The sequence below is a fragment of the Moschus berezovskii genome, chromosome 18, assembly GCF_049115385.1.
Source record: "Moschus berezovskii isolate FMDL1 chromosome 18, NW_MosBer_1.0, whole genome shotgun sequence".
In the NCBI taxonomy this organism is placed as follows: domain Eukaryota; kingdom Metazoa; phylum Chordata; class Mammalia; order Artiodactyla; family Moschidae; genus Moschus; species Moschus berezovskii.
The window spans coordinates 38867118-38889953 of record NC_142477.1 but is presented as its reverse complement, the minus strand read 5'-3'; the positions used below and the strand labels follow the sequence as shown (position 1 = coordinate 38889953).

General features: G+C 40.3%; 1 protein-coding gene across 1 annotated transcript in view; it reads right to left on the bottom strand.

The window, feature by feature from the left end:
* SKP2 (S-phase kinase associated protein 2) overlaps positions 1-22836 on the bottom strand; it is a 39301-nt gene continuing 16465 nt past the window's right edge. The window contains exons 5-10 of the mRNA XM_055422171.2: positions 20560-20694; positions 18309-18407; positions 16970-17100; positions 9716-9767; positions 9435-9542; positions 1-2589 (exon numbers count right to left, since the gene is read on the bottom strand). Of these exons, the coding sequence (XP_055278146.1) occupies positions 2376-2589; positions 9435-9542; positions 9716-9767; positions 16970-17100; positions 18309-18407; positions 20560-20694 (739 nt within the window). The 3' untranslated portion in view covers positions 1-2375. The remainder of the gene's footprint in view (positions 2590-9434; positions 9543-9715; positions 9768-16969; positions 17101-18308; positions 18408-20559; positions 20695-22836) is intronic.

Genomic DNA, 22836 nt, shown 5'->3' with positions numbered 1-22836 from the left:
TTAATACTTTAAGAAGCACTTTAACCATAACATGCCTGTATTTAGTACCTTGTCAAAGAATTATAAACATTTTAATTTGACAACATATGAAGTAGATGGGACACAAGGGACCATGTTACGGCTTGTCTTAAAGTGCTTTGTTCAGAGGGTTGGGGCTTCCCTCGTGGCTCTGTGATCAACAATCTGCCTGCAATGCAGGAGATGCAGGTTTGATCCCTGGGTCAGGAAGATCTCCTGCAGAAGGAAATGGCAGCCCTCTCCAATATTTTTACCTGGGAACTCCCATGGACAGAGGAGCCTGGCAGGCTACAGTACATGGGGTTGCAAGAGTAGGACATGACTTAGCACACACACACTTTCAGAGGGCTGAGATAAATCTCACGCCATACCTAATGCTCGTTTTAACCAGAGTGCTTAAGAAAAACAGAGAAAGAAAAAAGGAATACAACTTAGCTGAAGTATTCATTTTTATAAAAATGTGTTTTATTTTAAAACAAGTCTATAAAAGTAGAAATCACATACAAAAATACAGATTACTCTGACGTGTTAGCAAAATAGCTTATGGCTGGACTTGAGTTTGGAAGTACTGTATGTGTGAGGGCATCTGGAAATCAGAAGCCAACCAGATTCTCCCTCCAGCCCGTGTCACTAATCTGTAAACAATAATTTCAAGTAGTATGTAGCACTTTTAAACTTCTACAAAATTGAAACCTAATCATTTCCCGTGTAACACTACTTTATAAAAATGTTTTTCCTTAGGTTTGAGCAGATAAGGGCACTTCATACCATTGTTTCTAACATTTGAAATATTTGATTTTTTAAAAAAGCAATGTTAATAGAAATGATGAGTTTGGGCTTTATGCTCCATTTTGAATATATGGGAAGGTCATTGATTTAAACAAGAAGTTAGTGTTTTGTGTGTTTTTTTTTAAGTAGAATTCAGTCCTTTTGCTTCTATGTATCATTAAAAAAAACACCACTGATGCTATCAAAAGGTTCAGCACCCAAGTCTTAACTTTTATGCATGTGCCAGCTGTGCTTATTGCTCTGAAACTGCACGGAACATACTTCTTCTTCTAGTGTATATTCCTAATTGAAAGGAACATGCAGTTCTTAGGGAACTCCAGGTCCAGAACTTTATAAAACGGGTTGCTAGAAACAATCATTGTGTGAGGCCATTAAAATAAAAAAAAGACAATTTAAAATACTTGATTACAGAGTAAAAATAACTTTGAGAACCTTAGCGAAAAGGAAAACGCAAGCATCTGCGGTTCAGGATTCCATCCAACATTTCAAGAATCAAAGAATGACTGGTTCCTACCTCTCTAAAACAAAATAAGTCATTTTAAAAGCTAAAGAACCCATGTTAACATAATTTGATCATAAAGTCCGAAGTCTACAATTCAATTTCCTCAGCTAATTCAAAACACTGCGAACACAGTACATAAAGGAAATAAAAGTATTAGTCGCTCAGTCGTGTCCAACTTTTTGCGACCCCATGGACTGGAACCCGCCAGGCTCCTCTGTCCATGGGATTCCCTAGGCAAAAATACTGGAGTGGGTTGCCATTTCCTCCTCCAGGGGACCTTCCCAACTGTATATAAAGGAGACTTCATTAATGTGCATTAGAGGATACCCCAGGTTAACCTGTTATAGAAAACTGTCTCTTGAGTCTTCAAATTCTGTACCAATTCTATACCTCTGGTTGGCCGATTGCTTGTTTCTTTATTTAGGTTTTAAGGTGAATGACCTGGGGCTATCTGTTTCCATCAACCTGACTGTGAATCTAAAGGCACAGTTGAAATGTCTATTTTTCTTGCTATCCTCAGAAGAGATTGCTGCAAATCTACTCTATGATTCTCATTCTTTTCAGCTTACAATACAAATAGCTTATTATTTTTGCAACCTATATCTTATAATAAAGCAGTGCTGAAAAATTAAATAGAAGAAAGTTCAGTTGCCATATAGGCTACGAAAATGATTTGCTGGTGATGATTTTTAAGCTTGATTCTAAATAGATTTATGAAGAATGGCACCTGGAAAGACGTGGCTCAAATTTGGCTATTTAAGGTATCTGGAAATTATAGGCTCACTCTCCCTAAAATTTCAAAAAGTGTAGCGCTTAGGCTTTTAAAGGTATAGCAGTGATAAAAGCTTTCATAGTCATTTTTAAAAAGCAACACTTCATAGTTTTCTGTCTCCAATGGTTCTCTAATATACTTGTAGAAGTAAGGCAACAGAAAACCAAGAATAAAAATAGCTGAGCTCTCCACAGTTGGGGTTCCTGCTTACTTGCCCTGTTCAAAGAAAAGAGAAGACACCATCTTGCAACAGAGGCTTCACAGACAACTGGGCTTCTCCAGTGAACAGAGGCTTCATAGACAACTGGGCTTCTCCAGTGACAGCCGGCATTTGATGCCCCATATCTCCTGGGTCTTCTTGTTGCCAGTGGTCGGCCTGGCGATGGTGGTGAAATGGGCGCAATTAATCTGTAGATGAGGGAGGGCTTCCTTTAACAGCTGAAGGGTACCATCTGGCACGATGCCAAAGACTTGTAGTGTTTTTAATGTGGGAATCTCTCCAAGTTCACTGGGAAGGAAAAGAGAGACTTTCAGAGTAGCAGTGTCTATGGTAACTGTGCCGCTAGAGCTACATGATCCAATTTTTACACACTGTATCATATTTTATACAATACAAACTGAAGACATCATTTGCAATCAGTGATTTAAGGGAACAGCAAAGGTGAATCAAACCACAAAGCACGGGCCACAGCTTGGGCAACATGGCCTTAGGAAACACACAAGTGCATTTCGTTGAATTTCTAATAACCAAAAAACTCCTAGGTTTATTTAAAATTCAAACATATTTTCTTTTTCCATTCCTGGTTTATATTCTCCCCCCCACCCCCCGCTTGGTTTATACTGAAAAATGTCACCATGTTGGGAGGGGAAGCCAGCAAGCTAGTGATGGTAAAAGTAAATGTTTTACCATGGCGTAAGCTGGAATCACGAAAGGTTACATGCAACTTAAGGATATGGACTTGATCTTTATTTGAATGAGGCCTGCCCTCTTGAAAGGAGATGTGAGCAGAGTCAGTAACTTCCAAGTAATGGTTAATAGTCAACAAGTCCATTACATATGATGAAACCTCACGGTGACTTCATGATACTATTTTAAGGTTGTGTGTCAGGTGCAGATATACACAACAGATATTTTACTTCTCTACATATTCGCTTTTTTTCTTTCTGTCACATGGAAGCCAGTCATCTTCCTAGGTATTTCACATTAAGTGAAACCTAACTATGTCAACAGTGATATTCTGGTCCACAAAAAAGGGAGCCTGTTTTCCCAAAGCAAATATGCTTTGGTAATGATTCTTTTTTCTTAACCTAGGTCTACAGGCTTAGAAATTCATCTCTCTGATCTATATTTACACCAGGTTGGGACACACAGTCCAAAGTCTCAGGAAAGGGAATATTTAGTTTGGAGTTTCAACAAAATCCCACAGCAGATCAATGAGAACATCAATTCCCTAGAATCAGAAGCATCCTTTATATTTTCATGCTGCCAATAATTACTTAAAAAATATCCCTTCCTTATAGTAATTGTCATCTTGCCTCTAATCTTGCCTCCTTTCAGCTTAGTCTATACACTGACGACCAAGGCATCCTCATAAAGCCTAGCTCAGATTAAGTCCTTCCCCTGTTTGAAATCGTTGATGCCTCCCTCTTTACAGAACTCAAACCAACTATTGGCCTTAAGACCTTCCATGCTAATCCCGCTCTCCCACTCTTCCCACTCCCCATTTAAGTATATTTATTCTACATTTAGGAGAGTTTTAAACACCACAGATGTTAACATATACTGGTTGAATACAAGAGGAAGGGTAATTTAGAAAATAAAAGTACTAACCAAATGAAATAAACATGCTTGGTGTTCCTAAGGGGGCAGTCAGATCTGGATGTAAAAGAAAATCAGCAAGAACAAATTGCTATTGTTCATAAAGTAAGCTAATCTCTGAAATGGAAACAAGAGTATAAGAAGTCAGCATACACAGATGTTTGTACTTATCATCACTGAAGATGACAGCAATCTGGCCCAATCTTAAATTTCTTTTATATAAAATCTGAATATATGAGAACTTTGTAATATCCATGAGAATCCTGATTCTGGGATCTCTAGATTAGCCAAGTTCTAAGACATTCTGCAGTGGAGAGTATTTAAAAGAAGAAACTAGAGGTGGGAGTGAAGAGGGGTGGCAGATGACAGAAAAGGAACTGTTCTTGCAACAGCACTTTGTAAGAGCCTTGGTGAGGAAGGAAATTATACTAGACACTTAGAAGACACTCAGGTGTCACACGTGAGAAAGGAGTGAGTGGAATATGATGAGATGGTGGATGAATGATCATTCCCAAGCCAAAAAGCCCAGGAAATCTTTAAAATTTTAAGGAGACCCCCCACCTCCCAAAAACAAGCCTCTTGTACGTGTATCACCTGTAAGACAGCAGAGAACGTACCCAAGTATCTCTTTGAAACTTCAATGGAAGAGACTGAAAAGTAAACTAAGGGAGAGTAAATAGAAATGAATAGTTTGAGAGCCACTATTTCTAACAAGCGTAAAATGACACTGATGTCTTAAGTGTCTCTATTTAGTTCTAGTAAACAAAAGGTATTTACAAACTGTTTCACCAGGTTCACTCCTTTGTTGTTCGCTGTTCAGTCGCTAAGTTGTGTTCCACTCTGAGACCCCATGAGCCTGGAAGCATGCCAGGCTTCCCTGTCCTTCACTGTCTCCCAGAGTCTGCTCAAACTCATGTCCACTGAATCACGTGATACCATCCAGCCATCTCGTTCTCTGTCGCCCCTTTCTCCTCCTCCCCCAATCTTTCCCAGTATCAGGGTCTTTTCCAGTGAGTTGACCCTTTGCATCAAGTGACCAAAGTATTGGAATTTCAGCTTCAGCATAAGTCCTTCCAATATTCAGGGTTGATTTCCTTTAGGACTGACTGGTTTGATCCCCTTGCAGTCCAAGGGACTCTCAAGAGTCTTCTCCAACACCACAGTTCAAAAGCATCAATTCTTCGGTGCTCAGCTTTCTTTATGGTCCAACTCTCACATCCATACATGACTACTGGAAAAACCATAGCTTTGACTAGACAGACCTTTGTTGGCAAAGTGATGTCTCTGCTTTTAAATATTCTGTCTAGGTTTGTTGTAGCTTTTCTTCTAAGGAGCAAGTGTCTTTTAATTTCATGGCTGCAGTCACCATCCGCAGTGATTTTAGGGCCCAAGAAAATAAAATCTGTCATTGTTTTCATCTTTTCCCCATCTATTTGTCATGAAGTGATGGGATTGGATGCCGTGAGCTTTGTTTTTTTGAATATTGAGTTTTAAGCCAGCTTTTACACTCTCCTCTTTCACCCTCATTGGAGGCTCTTCTGTTCCTCTTCACCTTCTGCCATTACAGAGGTATCATCTGCATATCTATTGTTGATATTTCTCCCAGGAATCTTATACTCCTTATAAAACCTTAAATTCCTCAACTTACAAATTCTCCTGTTAGTATTATTATTTAGTTTCTCTTAATCTCAGATTACTATCTCCAGCTTCAGTTTTTTCCGTTAATGAGAAATACAAGAGAAATCAGACCAATTAATAAGGAAGGGAATAAATACGAGGAGGGTGTGTCCTGAGGATAAAAAATCTAGTTTCCCAAGTATTTCAAAGCATTATCATTACAAAAGAAAGACACTCAAATTTTATGTTCCCACTTCTGAGACAAGAAATGAAAATTTTTTAGCATAAATAGCTTTTTGGAAACTATTGTTGAAGATCCTAGAATTCTTACTATGCATTTCATATACATTTTGCCTGGAGATACGTTTAAGGATAGGGTACCAGCAAACTCATCTTAATGAATTCACAAGGTAAACCAGTATACCATTCACTTTATGTCTTAAGAAACATACTCTTTTACCTTAAGGTTCAAGGATAGCATCTTTCTTCTGTTCTCACTTTATTCTGATGGTCTGACTTGTACTAAACTGATACCTGTTTCCCTTATTTCAAGATAATATTTAGACAAATTGGTTACAGTGCAGTCAGGGTTCGCACCTAGGTCTGTGACTTCAGACCCATGCCCTGACCTGTCAAGTCACATTGCCTGCAGATGACTGTGCAAGCTGTGGGAACTGGATATAAATATAAAAATATGAAGGCTCATAGCCTTCCCTTAGCTTCTGCTGAAGCGAATAGGTATTTCCTGCTTAACGTCTTACTCTTTGGAGAGAAAGAACAAAAGTAAGACACATAAATAGATTCCCTGAGAAAAGCAAGCAGAAAAGAATGATCAGTGTACTCCCAAGGGCGCTGCACAGACAGTGCAGCGAAAGCTCAGATGGCTGGTAGACACTCCAGGCTCCTAGGAGTTCTGGATGCTAGAGATTCAAGCGGCAGGAGATTTCAATAAGAGTTGCATGTATATGAATTTAGGCCCCAACATCTGAGAGCCCTGAAGCTAAATATTGGCATCCCTTCTAGGCAGTGCTTTTCCAAATGAGACATCAGCTCAGACCCTGAGCCCTAAGGATTAACTACAGTGCTTTATTAAAGATGTAATTACTGGATTCCCTAATTCTACGAGTTACTCTATATAGCTGAAGTGTCTGATTTATTCATTCTTTTTAATTCTGTTTCTTTAAATTGCAATATAGTTGATTTTTAATGTTGTGTTTGATTTTGGTGTACAGCAAACTGATTCAGCCATATATACACATCAGTTCAGTTCAGTTCAGTCGCTCAGTCGTGTCCGACTCTCCGCGACCCCATGAATCACAGCACGCCAGGCCTCCCTGTCCATCACCAACTCCCGGAGTACACTTAAACCCATGTCCACAGAGTCGGTGATGCCATCCAGCCATCTCATTCTCTGTCGTCCCCTTCTCCTCCTGCCCCCAACCTTTCCCAGCATCAGAGTCTTTTCCAGTGAGTCAACTCGTCTCATGAGGTGGCCAAAGTATTGGAGTTTCAGCTTTAGCATCAGTCCCTCCAATGAACATCCAGGATTGATCTCCTTTAGAATGGACTGGTTGGATCTCCTTGCAGTATAAGGGACTCTCAAGAGTCTTCTCCAACACCACAGTTCAAAAGCATCAATTCTTCGGCGATCAGCTTTCTTCACAGTCCAACTCTCACATCCATACATGACCACAGGAAAAACCATTGCCTTGACTAGACGGACCTTGGTCGGCAAAGTAATGTCTCTGCTTTTTAATATACTATCAAGGTTGGTCATAACTTTCCTTCCAAGGAGCAAGTGTCTTTTAATTTCATGGCTGCAATCAGCATCTGCAGTGATTTTGGAGCCCAAGAAAACAAAGTCTGACACTGTTTCCACTGTTTTTCCATCTATTTCCCATGAAGTGATGGGACCAGATGCCATGATCTTTGTTTTCTGAATGTTGAGCTTCAAGCCAACCTTTTCACTCTCCTCTTTCACTTTCATCAAGAGGCTTCTACATATATATATATACACACACACACATTATGAAATATGTGTCATTAGGGGATCCTCATTAGGGGATGAAAATCTGAATCATTTTCAGATTCTTTTCCATTACAGGTTATTATAAGAAACTGAATATAGTTCCCTGTGCTATACAGTAAGTCCTTGTTGATGATCAATTTTATATATAGTAGTGTATATCTGTTAATCTCAAACTCCTAATTTATCCCTCTCCCTCCACCCTTTCCCTTTTGATAGCCATAAGCTTGTTTTCAATGTCTGTGAGTCTGTCCCTGTTCTGTAGATAAGTTCAGATGTATTATTTTTTTAGATTCTACATACATGTGATATGATATCTGTCTTTGTCTGATTTACTTAGTATGATAATCTCTATGTCCATCCATGTTGCTGTGAATGGCACTATCTCATTCTTTTTTATGGCTGAGTAATATTCCATTGTATATATGTTCCACATCTTCTTTATTCCATCTGCTGATGGACATTTAAGTTGCTTCCATATCCTGGCTACTGTAAATAGTGCTGCTATATTCATTTTTTTTCTTTTTTGTTCCAAACCTTAAACTTTTTATTTTGTATTGGGGTATTGTATTGATTAACAATATTGTGGTATAATAGTTTCAGGAGAACAGCAAAGGGACTCAGCCACACATATACATGTATCCATTCTCTCCCAAACCCTCCTGCCATCCAGCCTGGCATGTAACACTGAGCAGAGTTCCATGTGCTATACAAAAGGTCCTTGTTGGTTATCCATTTTAAATATAGCACTATATACATCACCTTCCCAAAGTCCCAAACTATCCCTTACCCCCAGCACCCATAAGTTCGTTTTCTCTATTCATTAATACTTGAAACTAACTTATAAGACCCAAACTAGTAATTCAAGGACTACATAAATTCTGTGCTCAAATTCACCACCTTTCTTTGGTAGGAATCAGCTTGATTACCTTCATGTGGATAGTGAGCTTAAATAAGGTCAGCAGCCTCATTTAGGGGATGAGGAAGGATACCAGGCCAAATCCAAGATACTGACTTCTTGTGGTTTTTAATAAAATTGCTATACACTTGTATTTGACACAAGGAAGAACTCTGCAGCCCTTTGAAATATAGGAAAACTTCTTACAGCTAAAGAGATTATATTCCCAGAATGACTTGGGTATGGCACTTCTTAAAAGCAAGATAGATCCGATTCCTCTTTTGTTAGCATTGCTTTGATTTTGTGGAAGTTGCTGAGCAGTACAAAATCAACCCCTCAGAGAGCTACCAGATTAAACTATTCTGCACGTGTCCAAGAGACATGTGTACTGGGAAGTACATCCAGTTCAGTCAGTAACTCACTATTCAGCTTTGGGTAAGTTGCTTCACTCCTTTGGATCTTAATCTCCCTCCTTCTCAAAGAGAACATCACTCTTACAATATTTACTACTTAAAATATTTTTATTTTTCCCCATTCCTTGAATATCTGGGATAGACACCACTAGGAGACTTTCCCTTTAAGCTCAGATGAAGGTTTTTGGACTTAACTAGTTGATCTGAAAACTTTCAGAAACACATATACACACAGTCTGCCTCCTCCCGTTATACTCTGAGCTTCCTGGGACTAAAGACTGTCTTCTCCTGCTTTTATAAGTACTCCGCAAGTACTAACTAGAACAGTATTCTTACACCAGTTCACAGCCAAATAAATGTTTAGTAAACTACCTCAGTCAACTCAACTTTTCCACATGTTTTAAGCAAAACATTTTGCCTTGGTTCTTCTATTTTGCTAGTCCTTCCTAACTAGTTTGTGATACATTAATTTGATGTTTAAGCTTGAAACATCTGCTGCTAATAATAACGGATTTTAACACCAAGTGACATCTCTTTTGGCCCCTGCCCTCTGCTCATTTTAAGAAACAAGAGTACTCACAGTAAAGTTTCAGGTATTATGTCATAGCACCGACTGAGTGATAGGTGTTGGAGGTAGTTGAGTTGGTAAAATTCTGGAAAGCAGTCATTTTTCAGCATGACACTATCGCTGTAACAGAACAGAAGAAAAATTAAAAATCTATCCATCAATCCCAGATGAAGATAGGAACAGCTTATCATTCAGTTCCTTCAATTGAACATATTAAGATTCTTTCTTCATTCAATAAAAAATCATGAATTTTCATTAAATTTTTTTTTGTTTGAAAATAAATAAAAACGTACCTTAAGTCTAGGTGGACAAGATTGGGACATCTTCCAACTAAGGTAGAGACATCTAGCGAAAAAATAAAAATAAAAAGATGTCACTGTCAAATGAGGAATCACAGAAGGATACTTGCTGTCCATACATTTCACATTATGCTAGAAATTCAGGGTAGTACAACTAGAGTCATTCACTATTAGAAAAAACAAAATTATCATCTTGCCATGTAAGACTTTCTACCCAGGAAACAAGTAATCATCTGAAAAACTACTAGAAATAGTAAGAGAACTAATTGTGTAAAATGACTGGATAAGAAACTCCATAGCTTATCTATGTGCCAGCAATAGCTGGATGGAAAGATGGGGGGAAAGTCCTGTTCACAATAGCAAAAAGCAAAATCAAATAGCCCACTCTATAAACAAATATCAAAAAGTAGCACTCCAAACCAGTGAAGGAACATCACAGATTATTAAAAAATAATATGGCTACTACAAAAGAGAAAATTTACTTCAACTCAAATAAAATATCCAAATGAATTAATTCTACATGTTATTAAAAACTTCCAAATGCAAAAATGAATAATTATTCATTGGATCTTGGGATCAGTGAGGAATTTCTAAACATAAAAAAAAGGAGACAATGATAATTTACTACATAAATCTTTAAAAACTCTACCATGTTAAAACAAAACAGAATACAAGCAGAAAAAGAGTGGTATCAGAAAACGGACTAAATGTTTCCAATAGAGTTAATGCTCTTATTATATTAACAGTATAAAAAATAGTATATTAAGAGTATAAAAAAATAGAACATGGGTACAAAAATATAAAACTACTGCATAAAATATAGACACAATAAAAATGGAGCAAGAAATGCAAAATAAAATATTCTTTTTGTGCTATCACATGAAAAACAAATCCTATTACAATACCCAGAATTGATGAAATATCATAAAGCAGGTGCCCCTACACTAAAAGTACGTATTGAATTTTATGCAGCTTTTCAGAAGACCTCATTTTTTGAGGGTGAACTGATCTTTTAAAAGAAAGTTTTCAGGGCCTAACACACTTTGCTCTTTGGCTCAGTAATTCCACTTTTAGAAAAGTAATCAGAGATCCCAGGTGGCACTAGTGGTAAAGAACCTGCCTACCAAGGCAGGAGACAAAGAAACACAAGTCGATCCCTGGACTGGGAAGATCCCCTGGAGGAGGGGAAAGCAACCTACCCCAGTATTCTTGCCTGGAGAATCCCAAGGACTCTACAGTCCATAGCGTCGCAAAGAGTCAGACATGAATGAAGCAACTTAGCACGCATTCATACATGCACTAAGATATTCACTGTAGTGACAGTTATAAAAGCCCCTTTCCCTCATTAAATAGGTCGACCTTCATCCATTCTATGGAACACAATGCTAATAACAGCCATTAAAAAGCTATTTAATAACATTTTACAAAATGAAAAAATAACTCAGGATATATTGTATAGTGAAAACAAAATATATATAATGCATGATAATCTCGATTTAAACACACAAACATATATATTTACACACAAATTTACACACAGAAAGGAGGGGGTTGGGGGTTGGAAGGCTGGAAGAAAATATATCCAAATGTTAAGTGCAATTACCAAGGGTGGTGGGATCACAAATACCTTTTCAGAATTTGGAAGAAAGTCCCATGAGATACTTGCAATCAGAAAATGCATCAGTGAGTGTTATTTACTTTAAAGAAAGAGGCAAATTTTATTTATGTTTGAGGGTTCTTTTTTTCTTTCTCACAGCTACATCTCCAGCTGCATCCCCTCGTCTGAATCCTAGACTTGCATTTTCAACTGCCTCCTCAACACACTCGCTGGGCTATGTGATAAGCATCTCACATTTATGCCTAAAACCAAATGCTTGATTTCTCCCCTCAATCTGCTCCTTCCCCAAAGTCTTCCCCATCTTAGTAAGTGCGAACTTCATCGATTGCTGGGGCCAAAACCCTGGGAGTTGCACTCAAACTGTTTCCTCACATGGCACACCCCATCTGTTCCCCAGTCCTGTTGGGTTAGCTTTCAAACGGTGTCTGAAATCAATCACTTCTTACTTTCTCAAATGTGACCACCAAGTCTCCAGCAGCCTTTCCCCGGCAAGGGGACTTTTCAAAGGTGAGTCAGATCATTTCATTCCTGTTCAAAATACTTCAATGGCCTCCCGTCTTACCCAGGAAAACAAGGGAAACAGAGCTTCTGCCTTGGCCGAGAAAGCCCCCAGCTATCTCATCTCCTAACACGGGGCTCCCTGCTCCCTCTCCCACACTGGCTTCCATACTGAGAGGGAAAAAAAACCCTCAAACATTAATAGAGTTTGTCTATTTTAAAAAATAAATAACATTTATTGATTCATTTTCTGATTATAAAGTGGCATACGTGGCTTCCCTCCAAAGGTACTCGCTGGTCCTCAGTTCTAGAATGTTCTTTCCTTACGTATCTACATATCCTTCAGGTCTGTGGTTAAATCTCACTTCTACAGGGAGCTCTTCTCTTTGGCCATTCCATCTGAAAACAGCCCCCTTCCTGGTACACTCTACCCGAGCACCCTGCTTGAAACTTTTCCTCCTTGTGTTTCCACCTCCTTTCATCATATTTAGTTCCTTGTTGATTGTCTGGATTCCCCACCAGAATGGAAGCTTCACAAGGATGACTTTCTCTGTTTTGTTCAAGGCCACATGTCCCAAGTTTAGAACTGGGTTTTGTGCATTATAGCGGCTCAACAGACATTTGTCTCATGAGTTACTAAAAAAGGAATAACTGCACAACATAATTCTGAGTGACCCATCACCTCACTAGCCAACCACAAAATCCACAATCAGATACCATCTTCCTTTGCCACCACCTGAGAATTAAACCTTGGGGGATGAAACTGGTTAGTCTCTGTCTCCAGCCCTTGTTTAAGTCCCGTCTTTCTTTGGTGGGTAGAGTTAGGAACCAGTAGTGACTGCCAAGATTCCTCTTCACCGTCTCCTTCATTTCACTTGAGTTAGAAGGGATCTTAGAAATTACCTAATCTAACTCGTCATTTTAGAAGAGAGACATTTTTCGCTAGAGAAGTCCAAGTAAATCTAAGACCCAAAGCTAGGTCCTCCAAACCTCTTTCCATGCTCATCCACTGTTCCACAGAGAGGTAGTGATGAAGGAATGTAAACACCAAGAGCCAACAATTACCGAGCTCTCACTATGTGCCGAGAATGATTAAATGTCTTGTACATGTATTACATCATTTATTGCTTGCTCTAATGTTAAGAGGTAAGGTACTACTATTATCTCCATTTTATTGAGAAATGGAGGAACAGCTAGGTTAAGCAAATTGCTCAAGGCTACCCAGTGAATGACAGAGTGGGTACTTGAATCCACACGGTCTGCCACTGGTCTTGGAGGTAAAACACAAAATTTGTATTGTCTTCTACACAGTGAAATAGCGTATGCTATTGTTAAAGATATCCATTTAAAAATTCTTGAATTCCTGTTGTACACTTAAGGAAACTAACACTTCAACTCCTACTCTGCGTCCTATCCTCGCCCTGAATGTGTCCAGCAAGCGGGATTTTACTACCTATCATTCCTGCCAAAACTTGGTAGAAAGGCGATTTGTTCTTTTTCAGAGGAACACAGAAAAGAGTTTTAAGCCAAACGTGGAAACAATTTACAGTAGTTTGCCTACAGCTGAGTTTCTCGACCTTACACCCAGAACCTTGGTTCATTACAGAAAAACTCTGAATAAAGAACTGGGAAGTTCAGGTATGGGCAGAAATGTACACAAGGTTCCCTTGGGGTTGAAGAGGGAAGAACCACGGGTGAGATTCAATGTGAAGAGGATGCTCCCTGGTGGGAATTTAAAGTTCTTGGAAGGCAACTTGGCAACAACTATCCAAAGCTTGAGGATGAAGCCTAATTCTTGGCCTGGCAACTCCACTTACAAATGCACTCAACAGTTTGCTTCTGTCTCCTTGTTTATAAAAAGGAGAAACTGTAAAGACTCTAAACATTCGTTACAAGGAGATCAACTAAGTTATGAATGAATCAATAAATTATTCCAAATATATGATGGAATATCACATAGCCACTGAAAATGGCAGGAGGAGAAGGGGACAACAGAGAATGAGATGGCTGGATGGCATCACCGACTCGATGGACATGAGTCTGAGTGAACTCCGGGAGTTGGTGATGGACAGGGAGGCCTGGCGTGCTGTGATTCATGGGGTTGCAAAGAGTCGGACACGACTGAGCAACTGAACTGAACTGATAGCGACTGAAATGGGGTTATTTGAAATAAAACCATACTATAAAGTACTCCATACACTATGTCCCATTTTTTAAAAAAGCCACTTTTTAACAGGAAAAAAAGACTAGTAAAATGTTAGTAGGATTATTGATATTTGTGTTTTTACATATTTTAGGCATATTTGGGAATGACTATATACTACTATAACTAGTTATTTTTTAATTTTTATTTTTAATTGGAGGATAACTAATTTACAATATTGTATTGATTTCTGCCATACAGCAACATGAATCAGCCATAGGTATACACATGTCCCCTTCCTCTTGAACCTCCCTCCTAAACAGATTTAAAATTGTGTTTAAAGGGAAAAAATGCAGACTAGAAATACTGTGTGTGGAGGGGAGTGGTTAAGAAAAGCACTACTGCTGCTTTTGCAGATCTCTAAAGAAAGCCTTCGGGCTTCCCTGGTGGCTCAGAGGTTAAAGCGTCTGCCTCCAATGCTGGAGACCCGGGTTCGATCCCTGGGTCGGGAAGATCCCCTGGAGAAGGAAATGGTAACCCACTCCAGTATTCTTGCGTGGAGAATCCCATGGACAGAGAAGCCTGGTAGGCTACAGTCCACAGGGTCGCAAAGAGTCGGACACGACTGAGTGACGGAACGGAACGGAACGAAAAGAAAGCCTTCACTTTGTTATCTGGGTTCAAGCACCTGCAGAAGATTCCAACCCCTGACTACTTAGAAGAATCTGCTCCTGTCTTCTACAGTCTCAGATATGTGACTCACAGAGGACAGGTCATGTCCTGAAGGAGTAATTTTCAAATACTGCTTAGATTTTAAGAAGATACATTCTGCAAATATTTGGCTCAAATCTTTTAGAGTATGTTAAAAATTATAAGAAAAACACTTATACTCAGAGGGGCTCATACCACCATCAAGACATGAGGTTAGGGCTGAGGTGTGCACTGGCTTAATGAGGCTTTGTGTAGGCTGCCTGAGATCATGAGGGCAAGCTATTAAGTGAAATAAGTCAGGGGACTTCCCTGGTGGTCCAGTAGCTATGACTCCATGCTCCCAATGCAGGTGGCCTGGGTTTGATCCCTGGTTAGGGAACTAGACCCCACATGCCACAAGTTAAAAGTTAGTGCACTGCAACTAAAGGTCCTGCATGCTGCCAACTAAGACCCGGCACAGCCAAATATATAAATAAAAACAAATATGAAAAAAAGGGACAAGAGCAACTACTATATGATATCGCTTATATAGGGACTCTAAAAACTACAACAAATAATGGGTGGTGGTGGTTTAGTTGCTAAGTCATGTCTGACTCTTGCAACCCCATGGACTGTAGCCTTCCAGGCTCCTCTGTTCATGGGATTCTCCAGGCAAGAATACTGGAGTGGGTTGCCATTTCCTTCTTGAGGGGATCTTCCCGACCCAGGAATCAAACCCAGGAATCCTGCATTGCAGGCAAACTAATGGATATAACAAAAAAGAAGCAGATTCACAACAAATCAGTGGTTACCAGTGGGGAGAAAGGAACAGGAGAGGGATTAAGGCAATAAAGGGGAAGGTGATTAACAGAGACAAACTACTAAGTATAAAATAAGCTACAAAGATTGTACAACACGAGGAATACAGCCAATATTTTATAACAGCTTTAAGTGGGGTATAACCTTTAAAAATTGTAAATCACTCTTCTACGCCAACAAAGGTCCGTCTAGTCAAGGCTATGGTTTTTCCAGTGGTCATGTATGGATGTGAGAGTTGGACTGTGAAGAAAGCTGATCGCCGAAGAATTGATGCTTTTGAACTATGGTGTTGGAGAAGACTCTTGAGAGTCCCTTGGACTGCAAGGAGATCCAACCAGTCCATTCTAAAGGAGATCAGTCCTGCGTGTTCATTGGAAAGACTGATGCTAAAGCTGAAATTCCAATACTTTGGCCACCTCATGCAAAGAGTTGACTCATTGGAAAAGACTCTGATGCTGGGAGGGATTGGGGGTGGGAGGAGAAGGGGACAACAGAGAATGAGATGGCTGGATGGCATCATCGACTCGATGGACGTGAGTCTGAGTGAACTCCGGGAGTTGGTGATGGACAGGGAGGCCTGGCGTGCTGTGATTCATGGGGTCGCAGAGAGTTGGACACGACTGAGCGACTGAACTGAACTGAACACCTGTAACTTATATATTACTGTACAAAAACTACACTTTAATAACAAAGAAAACCCTTGCCATTTGTACCTATCTTTGCAAATCAAGATTCGGTCAATATTAGACAAATAAAACAAAGCACGCATAACTGAATGTTCAGGCTTATAAAGAATTTAACTGTCACACATCACCCTTGATTTTAAATGCCCGTGTTCATCTGAAAAACACCACTGTCCTCTTAGATTGAACTGAAAAAAGTTATAAATATGAACTCAGAAGGTTTATTACAGGGTGTTTCAACCTTGGCAGTATTGATATTTAGGACCAGATTCTTTTTGATGTGTTATTCTGCTGTCCTGTGTGTTGTTCACCAGCATTCCTGGCTTCTACCCACTAGATGCCAGTAACCCCACAGCTGTGACAATCAAAAATGATTCCAGACCTCGCCAAATGTCCTCTTGCAGGCAAAACTGTCCCCAGTTGAGAACCACTGCTTAATACTAATCAGACACTACATCTGTCAATTTTTGTGTTGGGGTTTTACCTAAATAAGTTAGTTAAATAAAAGAAGCCTTTCTGCTTAAACATAAATCATTTTAAAGTATAAAGGTTTTCACTCATGCATTCTGGATTCAAACCTTGCCACTAACCCACTAGCTGTCTGCATTTACCTGACCCTTCTGATCAGCTAGCTGTTACTTCATCTGAAAAATAGGAATAAGAACACACACACACACACGCTGGATTAAATGAGACAGTTTATGGAGGATCACGCCTAGGAGATGCTCGAGAAATCAAACCTGCTGTTATTGTTGGGGTTGCTGTTGTTAAGGGCCCAACAGCCAAGAGGGTCTTACCTGATCTCTGCAGATTCTTTCGGTACCCGCTGAGATTCAGCTGGGTGAGGGTCTCTGACACATGTGCAACAGCCACCTGTACATGCTTTTCAGTGAAATCATAGCACCAAGAGAGGTTCAGTTCATCCAATCTGCACATAAGAGGGGTGACAAGGACAGCGTGAAACCATTACCCAGAATGAATTTTCTATGAAACCCTGCCTGAAGCTGCAAATCAAGAAAATACAGGGCCGTTGATTCCTTACCATTTTCTACATAGAACCTCAGCTTCTCTAAGCCGCAACATTTGCTCACCTGAAACTGCTTTCTCCATCTCGGTCCAGTTTGTTCCAGAAAGTTTCCAAGGGATATGAGCCAAGAGCTTAGTGAATGCTGCCCTCTTCTGGAAGAGAAGGGAAGTACTCTCCTCTCCTGCTCATACCTCATTCCAGGACTAGAAGGAGAAATTCTAGCTTCTATGCTTTTTTTCTCAACCACTTGGGTTGTAGGAAAACAACTAACAGTATGAGCTTGAGATGTTTAAAAAACTGATAGGTTGTACCAGGAATTCCTAGTAAAGAGATGTCGACATCACAAAAATTCACTTTATCTTACTGGGCCTCTACTAGCTAAGTAAATGAGGGCTTCAAAAGAAAAGTCCAACCACTAAATTATACATCCCATTCCTGGCATTGCTGAGAAAATATAGGGCTACCATTTTATCTCATTGGTAACATTCTTATACAAAAGCAATCTTTTGTACAAGATCATTAAGAAGAAATAAGTACAATGCTATTAGCACAGAGACCAAGGGATATTAAAAAGGACACTCACAGTGCTGGGCATTCTGTGAATCATGTCCCCCCTCACTTATTAATTTCTGTAACTCTGTGACCTTTATATGCTGACAATAGACATTACTACCGAGTATAAAAGATGTTTTTAATGGAATCACCCAGATTCATGGTATATTTTGCAATAACAAACTTTTGACAAATAAATAGTCAAACCATTAAGTTAGGTCTACAGATATTACAGGGAAAAAAAACCTGACAGTATAGTCAGGTATAAAAGATACTCTTTGTACATACTGTTGATAAACATATTACCACAGTTTCCTTATTTTAATAAGTCAAAGGGAAAAAAAAAGGGATCATGACACAAGTAATCTTTGCAAACTTAATCGATTTGGCTCCTGAGTTTGGACAGAAAGTTTGGATGGTAAAGGGTACTGAGTTCTCCAACTCAAGAGCTCAAAGAGTTAGGAAAGCTTAAAAATGTTACCTGATTCTATCTTGAAGTGAAAGATAACTGTATGTTTGAAATCACAGTTCTAATTCAAATCTCAAATCTATCCTACCTGGAACAGCTGCTCAGCAAAGTCTTCAGGGCAGATTCAGAGAATCCAGAACACCCAGAAAGGTTTAGTCGCAGTAAATTTGTGTTCTGAGCAAGATTACTGGAAAAAGAGGACAAAGTTGTAACAATACTAACCAGACCCTCTTATTCAACCAACAAGAATGAAGCTAAGGGAGGCAGTTACAAGCCCACAGGCCTTTGAGTCAGAAGTGAGCTTAAATTCACATCTTACCATCTAGATGACACCAAGTAGGGTGCTTTGCCTCAGTTTACTCATCTGTGAAATGGCAAGATCAGTATCTTCTTGGTAGTGTTAAAATTAAATGATATAATACAAGAAAGGCCTCAGTACAATGCCCAGCACAGAGAGTAACTACACAATAAACACTTGGGAAATAGATGGGGAAACAGTGGAAACAGTGTCAGACTTTATTTTTGGGGGCTCCAAAATCACTGCAGATGCTGATTGCAGCCAGGAAATTAAAAGATGCTTATTCCTTGGAAGGAAAGTTATGACCAACCTAGATAGCATATTAAAAAGCAGAGACATTACTTTGCCAACCCAGGTCAGTCTAGTCAAGGCTATGGTTTTTCCAGTAATCATGTATGGATGTGAGAGTTGGACTGTGAAGAAAGCTGATCGCCGAAGAACTGATGCTTTTGAACTGTGGTGCTGGAGAAGACTGTTGAGAGTCCCTTGGACTGCAAGGAGGTCCAACCAGTCCATTCTAAAGGAGATCAGTCCTGGGTGTTCATTGGAAGGACTGATGCTAAAGCTGAAACTCCAATACTTTGGCCACCTCATGCGACGAGTTGACTCATTGGAAAAGACTCTGATGCTGGGAAAGGTTGGGGGCGGGAGGAGAAGGGGATGACCGAGAATGAGATGGCTGGATGGCATCACAGACTCGATGGACATGAGTTTGAGTGAACTCCGGGAGTTGGTGATGGACAGGGAGGCCTGGCGTGCTGTGATTCATGGGGTCGCAAAGAGTCGGACACGACCGAGCGACTGAACTGAACTGAAATATACTTTTAAAACTGAAAAAGAACCCACCAATGACCTAAACATATTTCTAGTTCACCCACAATTGTAATTAGTTTGTAAGTAAACGTCTACTTATGAAGTCACCAGGTTCCTTCAATTAAACATCTCTCAAATTGCCCACTCCTCTCCATTCCTAAATGCCTCATGTTAGTCAAACAGTGATTAAGAGCAAGAGTTCTGGAATCATACTGTATGGCCAGGTTCAAATCTTGGTTTTTCTACCTAGCTACTGTGTGACCTTGGACAAGTTATTCAGCCTCTCTGTTCCTTAGTTTCCACATCTGTAAAAAGGGGAATAATAAGAACATATTTCAGGGGGTTGCTATGAGGATTTACTCAGAATACCTTTAAAGAGCCTAGTTCAACAAATATCAAGCAGATATTATCATTATTCTTTTCTTTTCCCCATCAAGCTTCATCATTTCTTACCTGAATGGATACAACAGTATCTTAACTAATCTACTGAATAGTTTCTTTCACGTGTAATCGATTTTCTGAGATGCCCAGTGAGTTAATTTTCTGAACTTGTTTGTTCCATTCTCAGAACCATGCTTCTCTCTTCACCATGCTTCCCTCTTTACAGCCCACAACAAAGCCCAGAGTTCTTCCAGCGTGGCAGGTACCCACGAGATGTGGTCCCTGCCGACCCTCACCTGTCACCTCCCTCCACACTCCATCAATTCGTGACCACTTCGGAATTCAGAGGCACAAAGGCACCTTCACCTGGACTGCTTCCTTCGCCACATCACCTGGAAAACTCCTACCCACATACTTTCAATACTCAGCTTCAGAGTCACTTCCTCTTGAGACGAGAGGGCTGCCTTCTCGAAATGTAATTAGGTCTCTCTGTGTTGCCACGTATTCACCAACGCAGCTAGCAAACACACTGCACTGTAATTATCTGCCTCTCCCTTGAATGAGGGAGCAACCATGCCTCAATTCCTCCTTGTGCGTCTAGAACCTAGCATGAGACCCAGCAACATTTCAAGAGTTAGTACACAAACTTAGGTTGTCTGGGTGAGCAACAAAACCTCCTGGAAGGAGGAACCAAACCTCCTGGAAGGTTCTGCAGAGGCAGGAACACTGGATTGGCTATTTTCTGAATCCAGCTGCATGTGGACAGGACATCCCACATCTACTCGAGAAACAAAATTAACAAACACAAAACGAGTGCCCTTGTAACACGTTTCCAGGTGCCACTCACTCGACAATGGGATCTGAAAGTCGGAGGCCTTCCAGGCTGAGATTCTGCAACTTGGAGCAGTGAGACAGAAGGCCATGCAGGGTAGACACATCGATCACAGAGTTCGACAGGTCCAGGTGCTGTAGACGAAAAGGGCTGAACACAGAGGGAATAAAAAGAGGCTCCACAAGGTGGCTCACACCAGTATGTCCAGATTAGATCTGACCCCTTCTCCTCCCGTCCTGGGCAGTCCATCGAAACAAGACCCTAAACACGCATTTCAAGTATTAGCTATAGTTGTAGTCATAAAATAAATTGTTACTGACCACCTTCATTTGTTTTAAAATTCAAAAGCATTTTTTTTTTTTTGGCCAAGTCCAGACATTGTGCCAGCACAGTCCAACTTAGAAAACGAATTAATGAGCATCAGGAGAATGAGTTGGATGTGGGTGACAAGGAGGTCACGCCTACAATGACTCCTGGCAAGGATGAGTGGGTGGATGACCAAACCAGGGAAGACCGTGGAAAGGCAAGTTGTAAAGGGAGGCTAATACCAAGGTTCTTGGAATGGACATGCTAATACTAAGGTACTTGTAGGAAATTCAGCTGTGGTAGTTTTAAGGTAATTAGAAATAAGAGTTTGTTTGAAAGAGAGGGTTGGGCTAGAGATGAGGATGTGAAAGTCATGGCATAGATGTGGGTGTCTAAGACATAGCTTGTCTGAAGACAGAGTGTGGGTCGGGAGAGAAGGCAGCCAGGGACAGACCCTAGAGTGACAGAGCAAAGCGGGCACTTGAAGGAGACTGAGAAGGAAGAGCTGCTGAAGAAACACAAAACACCCGTGGGAGAGGAGTGCTGTCACATGACCGCAGCGAGAGGGTGAAAAGGCCTCGAGTCGGGATGCGTGTTGTATCCTAGCTCCGTTGCCTTTAGCTGATTTTTCTGTTCAGTATCCATTTATTCCACTCTAGCATGAGATGACTGGAGAAGGAAATGGCAACCCACTCCAGTGTTCTTGCCTGGAGAATCCCAGGGACAGGGGAGCCTGGTGGGCTGCCGTCTATGGGGTCGCACAGAGTCGGACACAACTGAAGCGACTCAGCAGCAGCAGCATGAGATGACACTAAACCACACTGCCAAAATATCAGTAAGAAATACATTTTCAGAAAGTCTAAATAACACCAAAACAGAGCATCTTTTTCAGGATGTAAATTGGCCTGTGACAAGATCAGGAACCCAGGGTGACAAAATCTGAAAAGACCCCTCACATTTTTTCCTTATCAGAAATAGGCAGTAGGGCTAGAGAAATGTCAATCAAAACTACAATGAGGTATCATCTCACACTGGTCAGAATGGCCATCATCAAAAAATCTACAAACAATAAATGCTGGAGAGGACGTGGAAAAAAGGGAATCCTCTCTTGCACTGTTGGTGGGAATGTAAGTTGATAAAGCCACTGTGGAGAACAGTAAGGAGATTCCTTAAGAACCAGGAATAGAACTACCATAAAGCCCAGCAATCCCATTGCCGAGAAAACCATAATTCAAAAAGAAACATATGTCCCAATGTTCACTGCAGCACTGTTTACAATAGCCTGAACATGGAAACAATCTAGATGTCCATCAACAGATGAATGGATAAAGAAGCTGTGGTGTGTATACATACACAATGGTCCTAAAAAGGAACACATTGGTTCTAGTGAGGTGGATAAACCTAGAGCCTGTCATACAGAGTGAAGTCAGAAAGAGAAAACAAACACCATATATTAACACATATGTGCGAAATCTAGAAAAATGGCCCTGATGAATCTATTTGCAGGGCAGGAAAAGCGATGCAGACACAGAGAACAGATTTGTGGATATAGCAGAGGACAGAGAGGGTGGGACAAACTGAGAGAGTAGTGTTGAAACATACATACATTACCATATGCAAAACAGATAGCCAGTGAGAAGTTGCTGTATAATACAGGAAACTCAACCCAGTGCCCTGTGACAACCTAGAGGGGTGGGATGGGATAGGGGTATGGGAGGGAGGCTCAAAAGGGAGGGGACATATGTATACTTATTGCTATTCATGTTCTTATATGGCAGAAACCATCAAAATATTGTAAAGCAATTATCCTCCAAATAAAAGTACATTAAATACATTAAAAAAAAAAAAAAAGAAATGGCCATTGGGGGAATAGCTTGGCTGCATGGCATCTGCTGGCGAGGACTCTGCTTGGCTCCTGCCTCATAGGATACTCAGGACACCCTCAGACACTGGGAAGAGCCCAAGAGCAGGCCTAGGCTAAAACGG